General features: G+C 37.1%; 3 protein-coding genes across 4 annotated transcripts; all 3 read left to right on the forward strand.

The window, feature by feature from the left end:
• Positions 1 to 62: 62 nt before the first annotated feature.
• koi (Sad1 and UNC84 domain-containing protein klaroid) lies at positions 63 to 4,166 on the forward strand. Its single transcript, XM_088040904.1, has 5 exons — positions 63 to 252; positions 346 to 471; positions 519 to 767; positions 1,246 to 1,715; positions 2,545 to 4,166. The coding sequence occupies exons 2-5, from the start codon at positions 356 to 358 to the stop codon at positions 3,789 to 3,791; spliced, it is 2,082 nt and encodes a 693-aa protein (XP_087897030.1). The 5' UTR covers positions 63 to 252; positions 346 to 355; the 3' UTR covers positions 3,792 to 4,166.
• Positions 4,167 to 4,191: 25 nt separating this feature from the next.
• LOC148171042 (gametocyte-specific factor 1 homolog) lies at positions 4,192 to 4,706 on the forward strand. Its single transcript, XM_088040913.1, has 2 exons — positions 4,192 to 4,309; positions 4,359 to 4,706. The coding sequence occupies exon 2, from the start codon at positions 4,370 to 4,372 to the stop codon at positions 4,661 to 4,663; it is 294 nt and encodes a 97-aa protein (XP_087897039.1). The 5' UTR covers positions 4,192 to 4,309; positions 4,359 to 4,369; the 3' UTR covers positions 4,664 to 4,706.
• Positions 4,707 to 5,233: 527 nt separating this feature from the next.
• On the forward strand, positions 5,234 to 18,586 carry Pgant5 (polypeptide N-acetylgalactosaminyltransferase 5). 2 transcript variants are annotated; one of them, XM_088041025.1, is made up of 9 exons: positions 5,234 to 5,701; positions 5,750 to 5,974; positions 8,717 to 8,883; positions 11,545 to 11,863; positions 12,627 to 12,804; positions 13,622 to 13,802; positions 14,031 to 14,170; positions 17,302 to 17,535; positions 17,583 to 18,586. In XM_088041025.1, the coding sequence occupies exons 1-9, from the start codon at positions 5,499 to 5,501 to the stop codon at positions 17,745 to 17,747; spliced, it is 1,812 nt and encodes a 603-aa protein (XP_087897151.1). In that variant the 5' UTR covers positions 5,234 to 5,498; the 3' UTR covers positions 17,748 to 18,586. The 2 variants fall into 2 exon arrangements, with proteins under 2 accessions (XP_087897151.1, XP_087897150.1); XM_088041024.1 differs by lacking the exon at positions 13,622 to 13,802 and adding an exon at positions 12,908 to 13,088 and having other exon boundaries at positions 5,236 to 5,701.
• Positions 18,587 to 18,838: the final 252 nt, after the last annotated feature.

The following is an 18,838-nucleotide window of genomic DNA, read 5'->3' on the forward strand; positions in this document are numbered from 1 at the left end:
CGTCATTTTGTTCATTTTTCGGGTATTTTGTTCCTTACGTATAAGTGCAATAAAGGTGAGGTTCCATTGGTTGCGTTTATGGTGACACCAATATAAAAATGACGTCATGTTGTACATAATGCATCTTAAGTACTTGTACGCGTTTATGTCTGTTTATATCAGTTAAAACCGTTGGAAATTTGTAATGTTTGATCGTTAACGAAAGTATTAACGTGTGGTGAAGGTTGTACTGCGACGCGACGCTGAAGAATTGTAAGTAAAAAAAGGGTTTAAAACACCCAAAATAGAAATAGGGTATTTATAGCCCATCCGGTAGGAGACATCGTTGATTTCTCCCCTTTTCAGTCTTGGAATAATGGAGCTGAGGTCAAGATCCAGGTCCAAAACGCCTTTCCAAGAGAGCTTCATTGAAGAGAGTTATGGGGGCAATAACCATGTAACTGTGACCAGATCAACACGACGAACCGTCAGGTAACACCCCAAACCCACCCCTAAACAACAATAACGTTGTTCTGCAGGTCCACCATCAGTGGGGGTAGTGACCAATATGAAACCACCATAAGACCAGCTAAACACAGAAGTGCAAAGGCAACGCGGGCAATTTTTAAAACATCGGACTACTCGTCTGAAGAAGGCGATTTTGAGACAAGCACCCACATCTCGGAAAACCAGAAAAACCAAATTATTGAAGATGCTCTGGCGGCGGCCAATGGGAGCGCTGAGGTGTCCGCGCTGAATTTGTACAGGAAGGCTGAGAGATATTGGGAGTATGTTTATTTTTTACGTTTGTATAACCTCACTTTTATCATTGGAATCGCGGAAGTTTCCGTATTTAAACAACGAGATTAGAAGTTTTTAAACGCAAATCAGATTTGCAGTGATTTGGTAAAATTGAAGCTTTAAAAATGGGGTTGGATACTTCAAAATCTAAGCTGTAATAAAATTCACACTTTTTGTTTTCGTACTTTAAATTTACCGCATCCTGTGACAGTTCGCTTTGTATTGAATGTCACATTGACATTGTTAGTGATTTTAGCGTTACCACCCCAAATTCCAAGGCGCGATATTTGAAATTAATTAGTGGTGGCAATGCCCTCCGCCTTTTTTCACACGCCTTGTACACAAATAAACACACTTAACGCGTAAAACAAACTGTTTGTCTCTGTTACAACTCACGCAGTTTGTTTACCCACTTTTTGTCGCTTTTTTCGTCCACTTTTACTAATTCCTTATCTCCTTTTTTAGTAAATACCCGAAAACCGACTACACATACTCGCGCCATTCTCGTGACCGCGTCGAAATCGCTCCTGGTGTCGTCCAAATGCCCAACATGTCCAGAAGAACCATCCACTTGGATTCCGCCACCAACACAGATTCTTATTTTACCACAAAATCTCGTCTCGTGAAACAAAGACTGTTTTCGTCAAACAACAACAATGAGACTGACAGTTACATGGAGTCGTCGTCTCAAAGACGTACTATCATCACCACGATAACGTCAGCTTTTATGAGTATATACACGGTGATCTATTGGTGCTTCTATTCGGTGTACAAAACCTCGAATTCTTCTGCGATCTACTTCGGGAAGAAACTGCACCATTTGGCCAGCAGAGTGATGCTGTGGGACACTTGGCTGCTGAAGAAGTCCTCAGGAGGAGAGAAGAGAACTCGAGCAGTCGTCGCTTTGTGCCTACTTCCCCTTTTATTATTTGCAGGTGAGTCTGAACTAAATTGATCGATGATGAATATACAGGGTGGTTCATAACAACCCGTATTCGCATCGATCAAATAATTAGGTGGTTCACCAATGTTATCGCTGGTATTTCAGGTTTACATGTCTTGTTGGCTAGTGGCGTCTCGCTCGCCCCTTTCTGCCACCCTCACTGCGGACGTTACATTTCCACTTACTATAACTCTTTCATAAATGCAGCATCGAACGTGTTTCAATAATTGCAGCGCTTCATGTGCTATTAACACGATGATAGTGTCAGGAGGAAGTTTTGCCCTCTATAGTTTTCGACTTTTTTCATTTAATCAATGTGTGATGGTGTTTAATTAACCTAGTGTTAGATGTTTTCGTTCATTTTTAACTTTTCATATTTATTATATAACAACGGTGTTGTAACTTTATATTTTATGTTGTTGCTTTAATTTATAATAAAATGTGCACATCCATATGCTTTTTCCTTTAATTTTAGTGAGCGAGGTGGTACTAAGGGGCGAGAATTTAGGGGATTTGTTTCGTGGGCCCCCAAAAGTGCTCTAATTTAGTTAGAATACAGTCGCGGCCAAATCATTTTAATAATTCGAGTGTAGTCTATGCATTACTGTCAATTTGACATGCAAATGTCAATCAATTTTGTTAAAACTGACAGTAATAGTGAGATATCTAAAGGATGCTTCACACAATGACAATCAAATGACACGTGTCCAAAACATTTTGGTCGCGACTGTAAACAAATGACGCTTTTCATCAGGTAAGTACCAATTCTAGGGATTTTGTTTTTCTCGACACACAATGAAAACAAACCCTTCTTATTCCAGCATGGTTTTTACTATCTTCCATCGGCAGCGCCATCTTCTCGTCGTACTTTAACTCAACCACACCGGTGCTTCCCCCGATCGCTTCTCCCGTGACAATAGGAGCCCCAATCCCTCCAGCAACTGATGAAATAATCGAGCGAATTTTACAAGACCCCAAGATTTACAACATCATCAATAACTACCGTACTGAGGCAAAACTCGGCAAAGAATCCGAAGCAAAACTCCTCCAGTTAATCACCGAGCTCAAAACCGAAATTAGCAATATCAAAAATGATTTGACAGTCCTCGAAAACACGAAGAACGCCGATTTTGATAGAGCCCTCTCACAAATTCGAAGCGAGCACGTTCGGAATTTCGCTCGTCTTACCCAGAGGATCAGCCGGTGCTGTGGAAAACAAATGATTGATTTGGAACCGTACGTTACCAAAGTGTTTGGTACTCTACTGAACGATCCTGAGTTTCTCTCGAATCAAAAGGGTTTAACAGATTGGTTGCACTCACTTTTCGTGGCCAAGCAACACTTAGAGGGTCGTTTAACCAACCTCACTGAAATCCTCTCCCAGAAGTTTGACGTTTCGGTACAGAATACGGCCAATCAAGTGATGGAGAAAGTGGTCACGAGGTTATCAACCCGCCCCTTGGATTCTGGTTCAATCACTGAGGAGCAAATCATGAAGGTTGTCCAATCAGCTTTGAAAGTGTACGACGCGGATAAGACGGGATTGGTGGATTACGCGATGGAACCACTGGGCGGGGAGATAGTAACGACGAGATGTACCGAAAGTTACCATTCTGGTACCGCCGTTATTTCAGTTATGGGGATTCCTGTTTGGTACCCATCGATCTCTCCTCGTGTGGTGATAACTCCGGGAGTGAATCCTGGAGAGTGTTGGGCCTTCCAGAACTTTCCGGGTTTTTTGGTGATTAAGTTGGCATCTAGGATGAAAATCAACGCGTTTTCCATGGAGCATGTCAGTCGGTTGTTGGTACCGGATGGTAAAATCGATTCCGCGCCGAAAGAGTTCGAAGTGTACGGGTTGGAGGAAGAGAACGAGAGAGACCCTGTTCTGATTGGACAATACGTGTATGACTATGACGGCGAGTCGTTACAGTTCTTCGCAGCTCACCAAATCGACCTGTCATTTAGAATGATAGAACTTAGGATTAAGTCGAACCATGGGAACCCCAATTACACTTGCTTGTACCGGTTTCGGGTGCACGGAAACATTGATCATGAATTTACGTAGGAGTTGAAAGTCTCACGGTTCCCGATGTGTTCATTATTTATTGTGTAAATACGTCTTCTCAGTCTTGCCTGAATTTACACTCCTTTTATTTTATTGTTTGTTTTTGTTAGCGTACTTATTTTGTTGTTTTATCGTGTTTCTTTTCAAAGTATTTAAACTTTATGTTAGGAACAAAAAGTCTGTGATTGGTCTAATATAGTTAAGTACAAAAAATAGAGTAACACTAAGTAAGTCGCCTTATGCAAATTGACTTAGTCACTTTTCAGTCACTAGATTTAAGGGCTAACATTTAGAATAAGTGTCTTTGTCAACGTGGCCTGTCACTGCACGGAGTTCATTTGTATTTTCGTAATAAAATAAAATTTCTGTTACCCAGTTTGGATGCCGGCAACGGTGGTGTGTTACCGGTATCGGCACCCTAGACACACCTAACCTTAAAATTCAAATTTTCAGAAGTCGTTTCCCAACTTTCAGATTGTTGAAACAGATTATCAGGAAATTATTTTAATTCTTATTGTGTAAGTCATAACAGTATAATGAAGACAAGGTCAAATCCCACGTTTTTAGGTCGTTTTGATATGGATCCAGTGGTCTTGTGCCCTTTTAACCGCAATCATAGGGTGCCGAAATCTAGGTTCCAGCACCATATTATTAAATGTATGGTAAACTACCCTAATTACGTCCAGTGTCTTCACAACAGTCTTCATTGGTTTAAAACAAGGGAAGAAATGATGGAACATTTGAAAACGTGCCCATCGCAAACTATTCTGCAGGAGGAAAACCAAAGTGGTATCAATGTGATCAACAATAATCAGTTTGAGAGCCGGAAATTCCACTTGTCGGAGGAGAACTGGGACGAGGAGTACCCTTAGAATTTCAATGTTATTGTCAATAAAAAAGTCATGTCGTAACTAACACCATCGCAGTGATTTTGCCTTACAAAAATTGAATATTTGTGAGATTTGACAGTTTTCGCCCAAGAAGTCGACATACTTTCAGAATGCAAGCCTCCTTGTAAATGTAAATTTAAAGGATCACGCGATATATCTGGTTGCCTACTCTAACTTTTTGCTAATTAATTTGAATGTGAATAACCAATCACAGAGTTGCATTTTGAATTCGTCGCCGCCAAAAAAACTTTGGCACGCTCCGCAAATGTTTTCAAAAGTGTCTAGATCGCCCCGTTTTCGCCACAAATGTCAATTTAGTTTCCGGGTGTGAATTTCGAAATCCCCGCGGAAGTGTGTGGGCTGCTTTAAAGATTAAGGTCATTATCACTTAATTAGATCAAGGCCAATTAGTCAAGGTTTCGCCAACATTTAAGGTCTTGGAATTTGGCGCCCAACGCGGGGTTGAGCCCCCTTTGTGTGTCAAATTTCCATAGAAAGGTCAACAAGTTGGGGATTAACTGTCTAAGGTCACGTCAGCGGTTCCGCAGGCGCAGTGCAGCCAATCGCCAGTTTTTGACAGCTGTCTTGGGAATGTGCGACGTGTATGGCAGGTGCGAAAAATGATACAAGTACACGTCTCGACGCTCCGAAACCACAATTTTCCCGTTCCGGCGTAACTATGACGTGGTCCCATCACTGAAGTTGCCACTTTCCATTTTGAAACTTTTATTTCTTGACATTCGAGCTGCGCTTCCGTCGCGTTTTATCTGTGATAGTGTTGTTATTGTGATGTGTAGTGTTAGTTGATTCTTCCAACATGTTCCACGGCAAGTTGCGGATACACACGTGTAGAGTCATCCTTTTGACTTCCTTGGTTTGGTTTTTGGTGGACGTCGTCATCTTGTCTTTCTACTCGGAGTGTCTAGGGGGCTCGTGTAAGAAGGCCCAGAGCGCGGCGCTGATCTCTGAAGACTACGATGATAGCCCCCAAGTTGATGAGAATTTAGTTGTTAGTCACAGGTGGGTGCCTCCAACCCTTGGGAGTGGTTTTTACTAAAGAATTTCCAGCAATGGGGTCCCTGCGACGTATAAACAATCGTCTTTGAAGAGGTGGAGACCGGCGCCAACGGTGGTTCCTGCTCATGGGCTTCCAGGAGAAATGGGGAAGGCCGTACACATTCCCGCCGACAAAGAAGCACTCATGAAGGAGAAGTTTAAACTGAACCAATTCAATCTATTAGCTAGTGATATGATTTCACTGAATAGGTCTCTAGCTGATGTCAGACTTGAAGGGTAAGTTAACTGTTCAACACCTGGTACAACAGGTGTAGTTATAATGTTGATATTGAATCATTCATGGTACTTTCGCAAATACCGTTACTAGATAAATTAATTGAGTTATTAGTTGACCAATGACACTGTTAAGATAAACGACCAATTAGTAGTTGCGTTGTTTTAAAATGAGGATTATCAGGAGTGTTGTCATTAGTTAATGACCGAAAATCCTTCAAATGTTTCGAGGGTGACAGAGGTGGCTTAGGGGCGGTGAAGGCCTCGGGCGCCCCTTTACAACGGTTAAGATCCTTTGATTCTCTGATAGTATATTAAAAATGAGTTAAAGTATTAAAACAGCACGAGCGCCGAAAGGATGGTTGTTTTTAAGTTTTATAAAAAGAGTTTAGTATGCTATTTTTCCTAATTTGCATTTTAAATACTTTTTTTTTTAATTTTCCAACATTGCTATGTTCTAGATTTACTTTTACTTTGATCTTTTTGAGAATTCTCTGAAATATGTATGTATATACAGGGTGTTTTTGAAATGCTTGTACAAAAAAGTGGGGAAAATACTTGACTTGAGCCTATTAAGAGAAAAAGTTTTTGTAAAAGTTTTTTGTTTTCGAGTTAAAATTACGCAAAAATTTCAATAAATTGGCTTGTGGGCCACTGATTTAAAAGTTAACAAAATCGAGTTGCTGATTGCTTAGGGAAAAGTGCATTTTTTGTCAGTGGTGTAGAAAGTTTGTGGATTGGGGTTAATTTTACCTTGTCAGTTTTTTATTTAAAAATTGGTTTTTCATACTTCATACTCCTTCTGGAATAGCGCAGAGCTGCTTTGTACATGCATTTCCAAAACACCCTGTATATTTTGTTTTCTTTTGGATTTACATGCATCTTTGTTTATATTTTTTTTACTTTAGACTCCTTTTTTTTACTTATTGTAAATTCCCTCAATTTTTTTCTACATTAAAATTTTTTTCTAGATAGTTTTTTCAATTTTCGGCTTTGTTAACTGTCTAGACTGTGTTAATTTTTATGTTTTTTTTTTTTATTTTGTAGATTTTCTTTTCAGTCTTAATTCTTTAGATTCTATCTGCTTTCTCTAGATTCTCAAAATTCTCTTAACTTGTTTTTGACATAAGTCAATTTTAGATGTGTAGATATCATATCGCACTTGTGACTTTTACTTTCATAAATAGACGAAAACACCAATTTTCGGGGACTTTTAGGGTCGTAGGAAAATGTCAAGACTCAATGTTGGAAAATGTTTTTCTTGCACTCGGGCTTCCACATTTACACTTGTGTGGAATTTGGCACTTTCCGCACTTTCCGCACTTGTTATGTAAATACCTATTTTAGAGCCTTTAGATTTTCTTTGATTTTTTCCACGAATTTTCCTCAGATTCTTGAAACATTCTTTATACATATTTTCCTCAGATTTTCTAGAAAATCTTCCAATTAAGATTAAATTTTATAAATGCTCATTGGATTTTATAGATTATCTATTAAAAGTCTAAATTTCTTTTCATTCTTTTAGATCCTCTTGATTGCCTTTAAGTTGTCTAAATCCTCCTTACGAAAATAATTACGGAATTTACAATTTTAACTAGGAAATAATGATGGATTTTTGTTGAACCTAAAAATAAAAATTTCTAAAATCTGTGTTTTTTGCTCTAGAATTTTGAAATTTGGCACAACTAACAAGCAAGTCTAAATTAGTAATTCCTGCAAATTTAGTATTCATAGTTTTAAAATTACGAAAATTACAATTTTAACTATAAAATAATAATGGATTTCTGTTGGGCTTTAAAATAAAAATTTCTAAAATCTGTTTTTTGATTTAGAATGTTGAAATTTGGTACAATTAATAAACAAGCCTAAATTAGTAATTCCTGCAAATTTAGTTTTCATGACATCAAAATTACAGAAATTACAATTTAAAAAAAAAGTAATGATGGATTTTTGTTGACTCTAAAAATATTGGATTTTCTATAAATTCTCCAGATATTCTTCAGGTTTTTCTCACCTTCTCCAAATTCTTCCAGATTTTTCTTAGGTTTTTCAAATTTTAGTTGGATTTTCATCAGCCAATTTCATGTACATTTTTATATTTTCTCTAGAACATCTCGTTTTTTTCTTTTAAATTATCATTAAAACTTAGTGTCATTAAAAAGCGTAAAGTTGTGGTTTTGGGACCCCCGCGTGGTAACAAAAGTACAAATAATTTTATCATTTTTATAGCTTTTATTATTACGAACCAAAATTTTAATCTTATTGTTTTTTTTTATTTCGCATTGTTCACAGCACATTACATGTATGTATATGTACGCCATACAATGGATAATATACAATAAACGTCAGAAAAAAAATGGTGGTACCACTGTAAACATATTGTAGTCATTTAATGGTCCGAAAGATCAATAACAGATCAACACGGTTATTTTAGGTATTTATTTTACAGTTTAGTGACTTACCATTGACTTTCATGCCACATAAATTGAATTTAATGGCGCTTTTATGAAGTGTTTTATCAGGATTTGGCGGGGGTCCAAGAAGGCGTCGATTAATAAATTCTCAAGCCGAATCAAGAAAAAAAAAACATTTCGTCAAACTAATTTCAGCCTCTCGCGAAACAAAGAATTTCGCAAAGCGCGCAAGGCCATCAAAAGACAATGCAAAGATGTGCAACTGAAGGAAATTGCAATTTCGACCTTGAATCACTTTCACTTTTGAATGAACAGGACCGTTTTGTTTCAGATGTAAAGATAAGAAGTATCCGAAAGCTCTTCCAACGACGTCGATTGTTATCGTTTTCCATAACGAAGCGTGGACGACTCTCTTGAGAACCGTTTGGAGTGCGATTAACAGATCACCGAGACCGTTGCTTAAAGAAATTATTTTGGTGGATGATGCTAGCGAGAGAGGTAAAGAACATTGTTCCAGTTATATTTAGAATAGAAATAATAAATAATTGGTAACACTGGCCGTACTTGGACGCGGGTAAAACGACACACTTAATCAGTGGCAGGAAGAAAGCAAATTACCAAATTTGTTAACTTGTTTGAAAAAATGGGATTGGCGTCACGAGAAATGACTCATTTCTTATCACTGGTATAGACGTGGAAAATATTTTTATTTTTTTGTGGAATTATTACGCGATAAATACAGGACGTGCTTTGTTATTATAATTTATTCATCGGAATAAATAACACCGCCGATAATTCTAAAATTGTTCAATTTCGTGAAAGCTGATTATGACAGTTCCGGGACGGTAATTATCGTTTATATTGTCGTAAATTCTTAATAAATGCACACATTATTTCCAGTTTGGGCGACAAAAATAGAGCGTGAAAAGGTTTTCGTTGCCGCTCGTTTCACCTGCTGAGTTTTGATTTCTATTAACGGAAAAGATACAATGCCTTGATAAAGAAAGGATTATTTGTGTGCACAGGGCGGAAATGATGGCTTTCGCGAGTGCCAAAAAGTCGGCGATTTATTGGTGGGATTAACAGGATTCACTTTAATCGGTTTTAGAAAATTAGAAACTAATCTTCTTGTTAACAGATACTAAATTGCATTATCAGGTCGGCTGGGGAAAACAATACTCACGAAACGTACGTCTTGGGTTGATTTTTTTTATTTTTAGTACTAGAGGTTTAGTACTAAGGTGTTTATAAATGTTAATAGCATCAAAGGTGGCTCTGGAATTCCTGTCATTCACTATTTTGCCGCTTTGTTTTCCTAGTGAATTTCACTATCTTGAAAATTATTTATTATGTCACTTACATCAACGACATTTCAGGGTCGGTTTTGTGTCCAAGTTTATGATTTTCAGATTTCAAACCGCAACTAGAACAGTTTTTTTTTCAAAACTTACTTTTCTCCATGATTGAAGTTGAAAAATCTAAACTCACATTTGTAATGAGCGGCAAATTTCTTTGACATTTCATAGCCACTCTTAATGCTTTTATAAACACCTTGTATTACAAATGAAATGGAATTTTTTGTGGTCTCTGAAGAGTTTTCATTCTGAATAAAACGTTTTTGCTTGTGAACGAACCATTTTTGCCATATACAAGGTGTTTATAAATGTTTTTAGCATCAAGGGTGGCTATAAAAAGACAAGCAAGTTTTCGATTTTTAAACAAAACCCAAATGCTTAAATTTGAAGATTTAAAATCGGAAAAAACATTTTTTTGGACAGTGGTTTGCACACACGTGTGCTAATTATCAAAAAAATACAAAAATTTGAGCCCACATCTCTGTAATTTGGGACGACCTTGCTTCTAAGCTCATTGTGCCTCATCTGTGTCTAATTACTAAAATTCTGAACTATAATAAGAAGATGCCTGTCATCTTTGTCACTAATTAATATTGTTTTGGCATTATTTCAACATGCACAAGTCGCAAAACCGCGTAATCTAATAGATCTTACTTAGAACTGTCACGTATAATCCATCAAATCTATATTATATTTAGTCCAAGACTATATGGTTTAATTCGGGATTAAGTCGTTTCTGCAAACGGAACTAAATTTTAGTCACGGATTACATTTAATCCCAAATTAAAAATTGCCATTATACCAGAATTAAATACTATGCTTTATTTAGTCCATACTAACCACAATTTTAAGGATATTTATTAAAGTTTAACCGCGAAATATCAATTTTGACATGACGTAACCATCATTACCATGGCAATACTATGGTCACGTATCATATGAGAATCTCGTGAGTGTTATATTCCCACTTGTCGGAATATGAATGTCGTTAAACTTCCACATAAAGCATCTATTTTTTAATAGTAATAGATAAAAACTTTTATGGATCGTACGATAGAATATCGATCTGATTAAATTTGCCTATTGTTTATTAGGTCATGTGAGACTTAATTTGATGTAATCAAATTTGACAGAAAACCGCAACGGTTTCACACTTTTTCAATGGTTATTGTTGGCCTTAAACAGATTCTTGATAATTTCATATTAATTAGGCGTGTTTTATGACTCGGTGCTTAATAGAAGTAACAGTAATTGCGAATTACACCGTTAGACACGCATTAGGAGGTTTTGAAACTCTTTTTTATGTTGGTAACTCTGCCAACTTTAAACCGTCGTGTTTCAATCCAACGCCGACTTGTTGGTAATTCACTAAGCGCAGTTTCGGTTTATTGGATTTAAGCCTGCATCCTCAAAACCGTGATTGACACAATTGAATGAATTTCCGGTTTTGAGCGTCCTCCGAATTGTGTGAAATTATGCGTGAAAATTGACATTTCACCACCGGGTTTTTATAAAATAATGGTGGCGAAACTGTGCCGCCTTTTGGTGAGCGTCAGCTGTACTAACGAAAAAACCGAAACCTCAAATTTTTTTTATATATTCTTTTGTAGAAACCCTGTATGTTCGAATTTTTCTCTAATGTCTCGAAATTTTATTCCACGCTAAAACTTCGTTGCGCAACCTCGGCGTCAGCAAACCTCTAATTTTTTTCCAAGAACCCCCACTAAGGTGTTAAATTTTCCCGATTTGCGTTGCGAAACAAATATTGCGATTCTTGCATTTCAACACGCTTGGACTTCCGCAGAGCACCTGGGTAGAAAACTGGAGGAATACGTCAAGACCCTCCCCGTCCCCGTCATCGTCCTCCGTACCGAAAAGCGCTCCGGTCTGATCCGAGCTCGTCTCCTGGGAGCCAAGCACGTCAAGGGCCAAGTCATCACTTTTCTAGACGCCCATTGCGAGTGTACGGAAGGGTGGTTGGAACCTTTGCTCGCCAGAATCGTACAAGATCGAAAAACGGTCGTTTGTCCAATCATCGATGTCATCTCCGACGAGACGTTCGAGTATATCACCGCCTCGGATATGACCTGGGGGGGTTTCAACTGGAAACTGAACTTTCGATGGTAAGACGGGGCACGGTTAGTTCAGTTTTAAAAATGAGAAAAAAATTGGCCATGATTATTTTGTACTGTTTATTAATTGTTATGGCTGTTTGTTTTTGTTTCTGTTCTTTGTCATTTCACATTCAAATACACTGTTTTTTTTTCCAAACCTCACAAAAAGTCACTATTTTTTAGTCGTTTTTAGACAGTAAAGTAGGCAATTTTGTTATAAGTAATGAAAAGCGCTCGCTGACATGGAAACACTTTTGCTGCCTAGGCAGAAAATGTACTTTTTGGGATGGTTACTATTTGAGACTTATATTTTGTATGGCATTTGCACGATCGTAACTTTGAAACTTTTTAAAACCAATATTTTTCACAGTAAATGTCATCAATGACAACTACATGGCATAACCATCCATGTTTTTAGTTCAATTTGCATTCACTCATTGTCGGTTGTGGAACTGAATTTAACATTTATAGAAAAAGTAGTATTTGTTATTTGGCCGCGCTTCGCCTCGCTACTGCAATTTAATTGCTCGACAAAAAGTACCACTTTCCTGCCGTATAACAAAATCTACTTACTATTTGAGCTTATTTTAAACAAACTTTTTAAGTTTATTTTAAAAGAAAACGTTTTTTAACATGAAACTGTTTTTGTATTTGAAGAAATGAGTGTTATAATGCACAATTATTAAAAATGATGGACAATTTTTTTCGCGATTTTATTATTTGGATTAACCGTGGGGGTTGGAATGATTTTATAGTTCCACGGTTTTGGTAGGTATCGCGTGCCTCAGCGGGAAATGGATCGTCGCAACAACGACCGCACCGCCCCCTTACGCACCCCTACGATGGCGGGAGGGTTGTTTTCCATCGATAAAGACTACTTTTACGAGTTGGGGTCGTACGACGAGGGTATGGACATCTGGGGCGGCGAGAATCTCGAAATGAGTTTTCGGGTAAATCACGTGTTTTTTTTATAATTTTTTCTCTTAGCACACCCTGAGTCCATCAAAGTGTCACTCTTAAGAACGAAGCAGGTTTTTTAAAGTTGTACCGTAGGTTTGGCAATGCGGCGGTAAATTGGAGATAATCCCATGTTCCCACGTTGGACACGTCTTCAGAGACAAGAGTCCCTACACGTTTCCAGGCGGCGTGTCGAAAATCGTCCTCCACAACGCCGCCAGAGTCGCCGAAGTCTGGATGGACGAATGGCGAGACTTCTACTACGCCATGAATCCAGGTTTGAGACTTGACAGATATGACAGCTGGGAACTGCGTTTTGAGATTAAAATCACGGAGTTTGGTGGTTTTGAGTGGAGGGGAGGCTTGGTCTCAGTCAGGGTTGCCAACAGATTCGAAATTTCACAGCCGATGAGACCAAGCCCGGTCTTAATTGCTTTTAAGGATTTTTGAGAATGAACTAACTCCATAATTGGTACAATTAATTAATATTGCAGGAATGCCTTTTACACGATGTGGTTTTAACGAGATATTAAATACTGCCCGAGATATTAAATACAGGTGGTCTAGTAGTACCAGACCACCTGTATACAGGAGTTTTATAAAAGAATAGAACATTGCTGGCATTTTAACATGAGTCTTGTTTCGTTGTATTCTTTTGTAAAAGGCTGGTATGACTAGAATTTAACAAACCTGGGCACAGGGTGTGCTGACTAACTCAGTCGCTACATATACAGTGTGGCCGCTTCGCTGCGCTTCCCGTAATAACAAATTTGTCGGGTCTACTAATGTATGCATGTTTCGGTTGTGAAGATCTGGATGTGCGGAGGCACCTTGGAGATAGCGACTTGTTCTCACGTTGGTCACGTGTTTCGAAAATCGACCCCCTACTCGTTCCCAGGTGGGACGAGCCGCATAGTCAACCACAACAATGCACGCCTCGCTGAAGTTTGGCTCGACCAATGGAAGGATTTCTACTATAACATTAACCCAGGTTAACCCTGTTTAAACGAGCACACTCGACCTAACTTCCTCTCCCGTTTTATGTTACTAAACACTAACTTGTCTCGCTTGGTTACTAAAGCTTTCGTTTTGTTTTTGTGTGTTTTTAGGTTCTGTCTGACGTTGCACCGTTCCCATCTTCTTGTCTGTCGTTTGTTTTGCATGATTGCTTGTCACGATGTCTTTAAGTTAAAGGGGATGACTAATTGGGTTGTTTTAGGGGCGAGGAGTGTTCCCGTGGGAGACGTTTCCCCAAGGAGAGAACTCAGAGAAAGACTGAAATGTAAGAGCTTCCGGTGGTACTTGGAAGACGTATACCCCGAGTCTCAGATGCCTTTAGAATACTACTATTTGGGAGATGTAAGTCCTCTCGGTTCGCAGGAATGTATTCTAGAACACCCCCTCTTTCAAAAGAAGTCAAATTTTAAATCATCGTAGGTTGAACTAGTATTGGCGACACCGAAATGTGAACGACTTTTTCGTTGTCATGGATTTTTGTCTGAATTTCTATAATGTAAATCAGACTTTAAGCAGTGGCGTTCTTTTTGATTTTTCTCTAAACATTAAAACTCTTACTAATCAGCAGCCACTGCTCTTAGCAACCGATTTTCATCAAATTTTGCAATAGCTCTTGGTTTTTCGACTAAAGTTCAATGCTTAGCCGATTTTAACTAACTACTGCCATCAATTGTCATAAATGACAATTCGAAGTGCGCCTATGATTTAAAGTGAAAGTTACGCTAGACAGTTTTGGCGTACACATTTCGATGTCGTCGATAGTAGTTACATTTTGAAAATTTATGTTTCAATATTTGCATTTTTTAAGTTTTTTCAATTTTTATGGTTTATCTGGTTAAAATTCTATAATTAACAACAGAATATTTGCTGAGAAAAGCATTTATGTCATACAACTTTTAAACCAAGACAACTTGGTAAAAAATTCCCCAATAACGTAGTTGGCAAGAGATATTTACATGACAAGTACGAAAAGTTACCAATTTCGCACGAGTGTGAAAGTAGATACACGAGGCGCCAGCCGAGTGCAGATATTACACGAGTCCAAGAAAGACACTTTTCGACTTGTTATGTACACTATTTTTCCTACGACCTTTCATAATCAGAAAGAAACCATAAGTCTCGACAATAGTTCATTTCTTATCTATTCTAAATGTCATTTTTATACGAACTCATATAAAAGTGACGTATTCCACATAGATGGTTGATGTTTCTGTACATCCATTTACGAAAGTTAAAGTCACTAGTGTGATATAAATATATCCGCACAGACCTGTCAAAACTGACTTGTCAGAAACAACCTAACCAATTTATTTTTATTATGCATGTTGTTTTACAGTGAATCGACTAATTATTTGATACAAAAATTCAAGGGTACATTTGTATTTCAAAATAACTGTCAATTTTGACAGGTCTGTGCGGATATATTCATACTCGTAGGGAAAATATTATAACTACACAGCGGCGCAAAATTAACGCAAACTTAAAAAAAAATTGTTTAATGATATTTTTTTTAAACTAAACTGGGCCCTAATACAAGGTGTTTATAATTCATCAAGGCATCAAGGGTGGCTATGAAATGTCAAAGAAATTTGCCGCTCATTACAAATGTGGGTTTCGATTTTTCAACTGACAGGTAACCTCAAACATGGAGCACAGTAAGTTTTGAGAAATAAACTGTTCTAGTTGTGGTTTAAAACATAAAAATTCAAAATTTGGACACAAAACTGTAACTGAAACTTTGTTGACGTAAGTAACATTGTAAATAATTTTGAAGATAGTTACATTTACTATGAAAACAAAGCGGCAAAATAGTGTACGACAGGAATTCCAGAGCCACCCTTGATGCTAGAAACATTTGTTTCTCTTTCTATTTGCCTCATTCTATTTGCATAGAAACACCTTGTATCTACATGCATTTTAAAGCAATTTTAACTATTTAATATCTTTTTTTTTCACAAAATTAACACTTGTTCCAAAATACTTGCAAAAACAAAAGTGAAAATCGCTGTGATTTTTACCACGAGTTTTACAGTTGGCCTCGACAGTGTTTTACTTCCTCGAATACTGATAACTTCTTACTTAACTATTTTTTGTCACATTTGTGTTAAATCTGTTAATGAAACTGTTTAATTCTGAATGCATTGCAAAAGTTTAATATGCAATTTTGGATTGTACTATGAATGTTCTATCAAATTAAAGTACAGTAGAATCTCGATTATCTCGGTTGTGAAAAAACACAAAAAAATAATGCAAAACTTGGATTATTATAAAAGTTAAACATGTAAATACAAATATTATTTAAGTTTTTTTTTGAATACTTTGTAATTGTTGTTTGATAGGTACAATTTTTCTTCTTAATGGCGGCCAAGTCTCGAATTCGCGCACAACCGAAAAACTCTTTGGCACGCATTTTTTATTGGCGTGAGAACAGTAATCTGAAGCTATAATAGAAAACCTTTCGCTACGTGTTTATTTTTAATCGGTGATCCGGATAATCGAGGTTCTACTGTAATCGTAAGTTGGTGTGAATCGTCAATAATTTTTATAAAGCCGTTTTTAAAATTAATAGGTCGATTTTGAGCTAATTTTGCTGGGTGATGTACATAGTTAAAATCTCTAGAATGTGCGTTTTTTTCTCAACAATTTTCCAGTTTGCTAAAGTTAATATTTTGCTTCCTCTTGAAAATTAAAATTCTAAATATATATTGTGTTTTTTGCTCTACAATTTTGCATTTTGGTAGAATTAATACACGGCTCAAAAGTAGTAGTTTTCCTAAAGTTCATGCTGAATGGTGGATGTCGGAAATTTTTGCTTCCTTTTTAAAATAAAAGTTTTAAAGTCTGTGTCTTCCGTTCTAGGCTTTTGTAATTTATTAAAATTAGTGCATAACTTATAGGTAGTAACTTTTCCAAATTTCGTAGCCGATGTACTAAAATTACAAAAACCTTTCGAATTTAAACAAGGGGTGTCTAAATTTTTTGCTCCACCTTAACAATTTCTAAAATTTGGTCTTTTGCTCTACAGTTTTGCAATTTGGTAGAGTCAATTAACGGCTTAAAAGTTGTATTTTCCTCAAATTTCATAGCCGTAGCACTAAAATTACCAAAATTATTAGAAAACTAGTTATGACATTTTGATAACGACATTATTGCAATTTCTTATCCATCTGCCTTGGTTTTAGTGTTGTATGACAAATGTTTTTGACATCTCTGCTTTTCATGGCAAACATACTGTTGTCGATTATAGAATTTTAAACGGCTAAACCATCAAAAGTTTACAAAATAAGCAAAATTCAAATGTTGATACATAAATTTTGATAATTTTTCAAAATAAAAGTAATTCATTTGACTTCTTTTAAAAGAGGAGGTGCCCTAGAATACATAGTTGGTTTTCGTTTTCATGAGCAATTTTTTTTGAATAAAATTCTCTTTCGTCTTCTGAATCAAAACTACCCTACAAATTCTTCCCTTAGATTCGTAACGTCGAAACAAAGAACTGCCTAGATACGATGGGCCGGAAATCCGGCGAAAACTTAGGAATGACGTACTGTCACAACTTAGGAGGAAACCAAGTCTTCGCATACACCAAACGCCAACAAATCATGTCCGATGACAACTGTCTGGACGCTAGTAACAAAAACGGTCCTATAAAACTCGTGAGGTGTCACGGAATGGGTGGAAACCAAGCGTGGGCTTATGACGAAGGAGTAAGTGGGTGATCCGGCTCATCAGGACCTAATTTTTTTTTTCTTAGGATCGGACAATAAAACACGTGAATACAGGAAGTTGCCTGCAACGTCCGGATCCGGGTGATATGAACCTGCCACTTCTGCGGCCGTGTGATTACAGTCCGGGCCAACAATGGATAATGGAGAGCGACTTCAAGTGGCAAGCGCGGAACCATCAAGAAGAAAGCTAGATATAAATCTAACGTTGGCAACGTTATTCCTGACTCTAGTCACGTGACTGATGTTGCATTTATTCAAATTTATTTTGTTATGGTTTCAGTATTGATCTATCAACATTCCAAATTGATTTTCGAGGCATTCAAGGCTAACGTTGCCAACTTCATAGTGATCGTTAAACGATCGTAACTCTTCCTAATCGTAAGACTTTAAGAATCTAAAAATGCATATTATACATCTAAAGTTGTTATAACTGCCATTTGTACATATAGCTAAAGATGGGTTTATCCCCAACAGTCGACACCTATCACAAATTAGGTTAGTTTAGAGGAGGGTGGAGAATTTGTTTTACAGGTCTACAGGGTTGATTTGTACAACGAATAGTTATAGATCTGTACGGACGTACCAAAACACGACTTCCTTGTAGTCGATAGCTGAACAGAATCGTTAGCATATCAAAATGGTGCAAACTGCAATATTACCGTACGATATATCAGACTTGCGACGGTTATTTTTATCTGTTTTTATGTAGTGATTGCCATGAAATGACTTTTGATTATTGTACATCGATTGTTAATTTATTGAATATTTTTAAGAGATCTTGTAATTAGTAGCAGCTAATTTGCTCATGTTGATAATTTCATTGTAATTAGGCGATTTATACTTAACACTACAGTAACTTTAGTTAGTTAAGTTTTTCTTGTAAACATATCCACAATCGACTAAATTCGTTGGTTTAAACGGACCGAATTGTTGAAACATCAACCAAAATTTATAGGCGTAGGTGGTGGTGCAATCAATAGCTTGTATTACTCTAAACAGATTACGTTTAATAATAAATTATTTCAAATAACGCCACAGATTCTTACACAGCATTTTAAAAATCTGGGGAATTCACCATGGGGGTTGGTATTGAAATTGACAATAACTTACTTGTGTGAATCTAAGGTAGGAGTCAAGATTGCTTCCCGGCGCATCCACCATTTTTAACAAGTAATTTTAAAATTCACATCTCAAATACACAGAATTTTTTAGCAGCTGTGGATGAAATGAATTTTCCATTTCGTGTTTTGAGTCGATCTTTATTACCTGATTTATAGTCAGA

This window comes from Gnatocerus cornutus, chromosome 7 (genome assembly GCF_029298725.1).
Source record: "Gnatocerus cornutus isolate USDA-ARS CGAHR chromosome 7, icGnaCorn1.1, whole genome shotgun sequence".
In the NCBI taxonomy this organism is placed as follows: domain Eukaryota; kingdom Metazoa; phylum Arthropoda; class Insecta; order Coleoptera; family Tenebrionidae; genus Gnatocerus; species Gnatocerus cornutus.

Bases quoted from the DNA above. Each gene is read 5' to 3' on its own strand.
- Pgant5 (XM_088041025.1), top strand. From the start codon at position 5,499: ATGTTCCACGGCAAGTTGCGGATACACACGTGTAGAGTCATCCTTTTG. The intron at 5,975-8,716 runs GTAAGTTAACTG...GTTTTGTTTCAG, and splicing joins GCTGATGTCAGACTTGAAGG to ATGTAAAGATAAGAAGTATC. The intron at 17,536-17,582 runs GTAAGTGGGTGA...TTTTTTTCTTAG, and splicing joins CGTGGGCTTATGACGAAGGA to GATCGGACAATAAAACACGT.
- koi (XM_088040904.1), top strand. From the start codon at position 356: ATGGAGCTGAGGTCAAGATCCAGGTCCAAAACGCCTTTCCAAGAGAGC. The intron at 472-518 runs GTAACACCCCAA...GTTGTTCTGCAG, and splicing joins TCAACACGACGAACCGTCAG to GTCCACCATCAGTGGGGGTA. The intron at 1,716-2,544 runs GTGAGTCTGAAC...TTCTTATTCCAG, and splicing joins TCCCCTTTTATTATTTGCAG to CATGGTTTTTACTATCTTCC.
- LOC148171042 (XM_088040913.1), top strand. From the start codon at position 4,370: ATGGATCCAGTGGTCTTGTGCCCTTTTAACCGCAATCATAGGGTGCCG.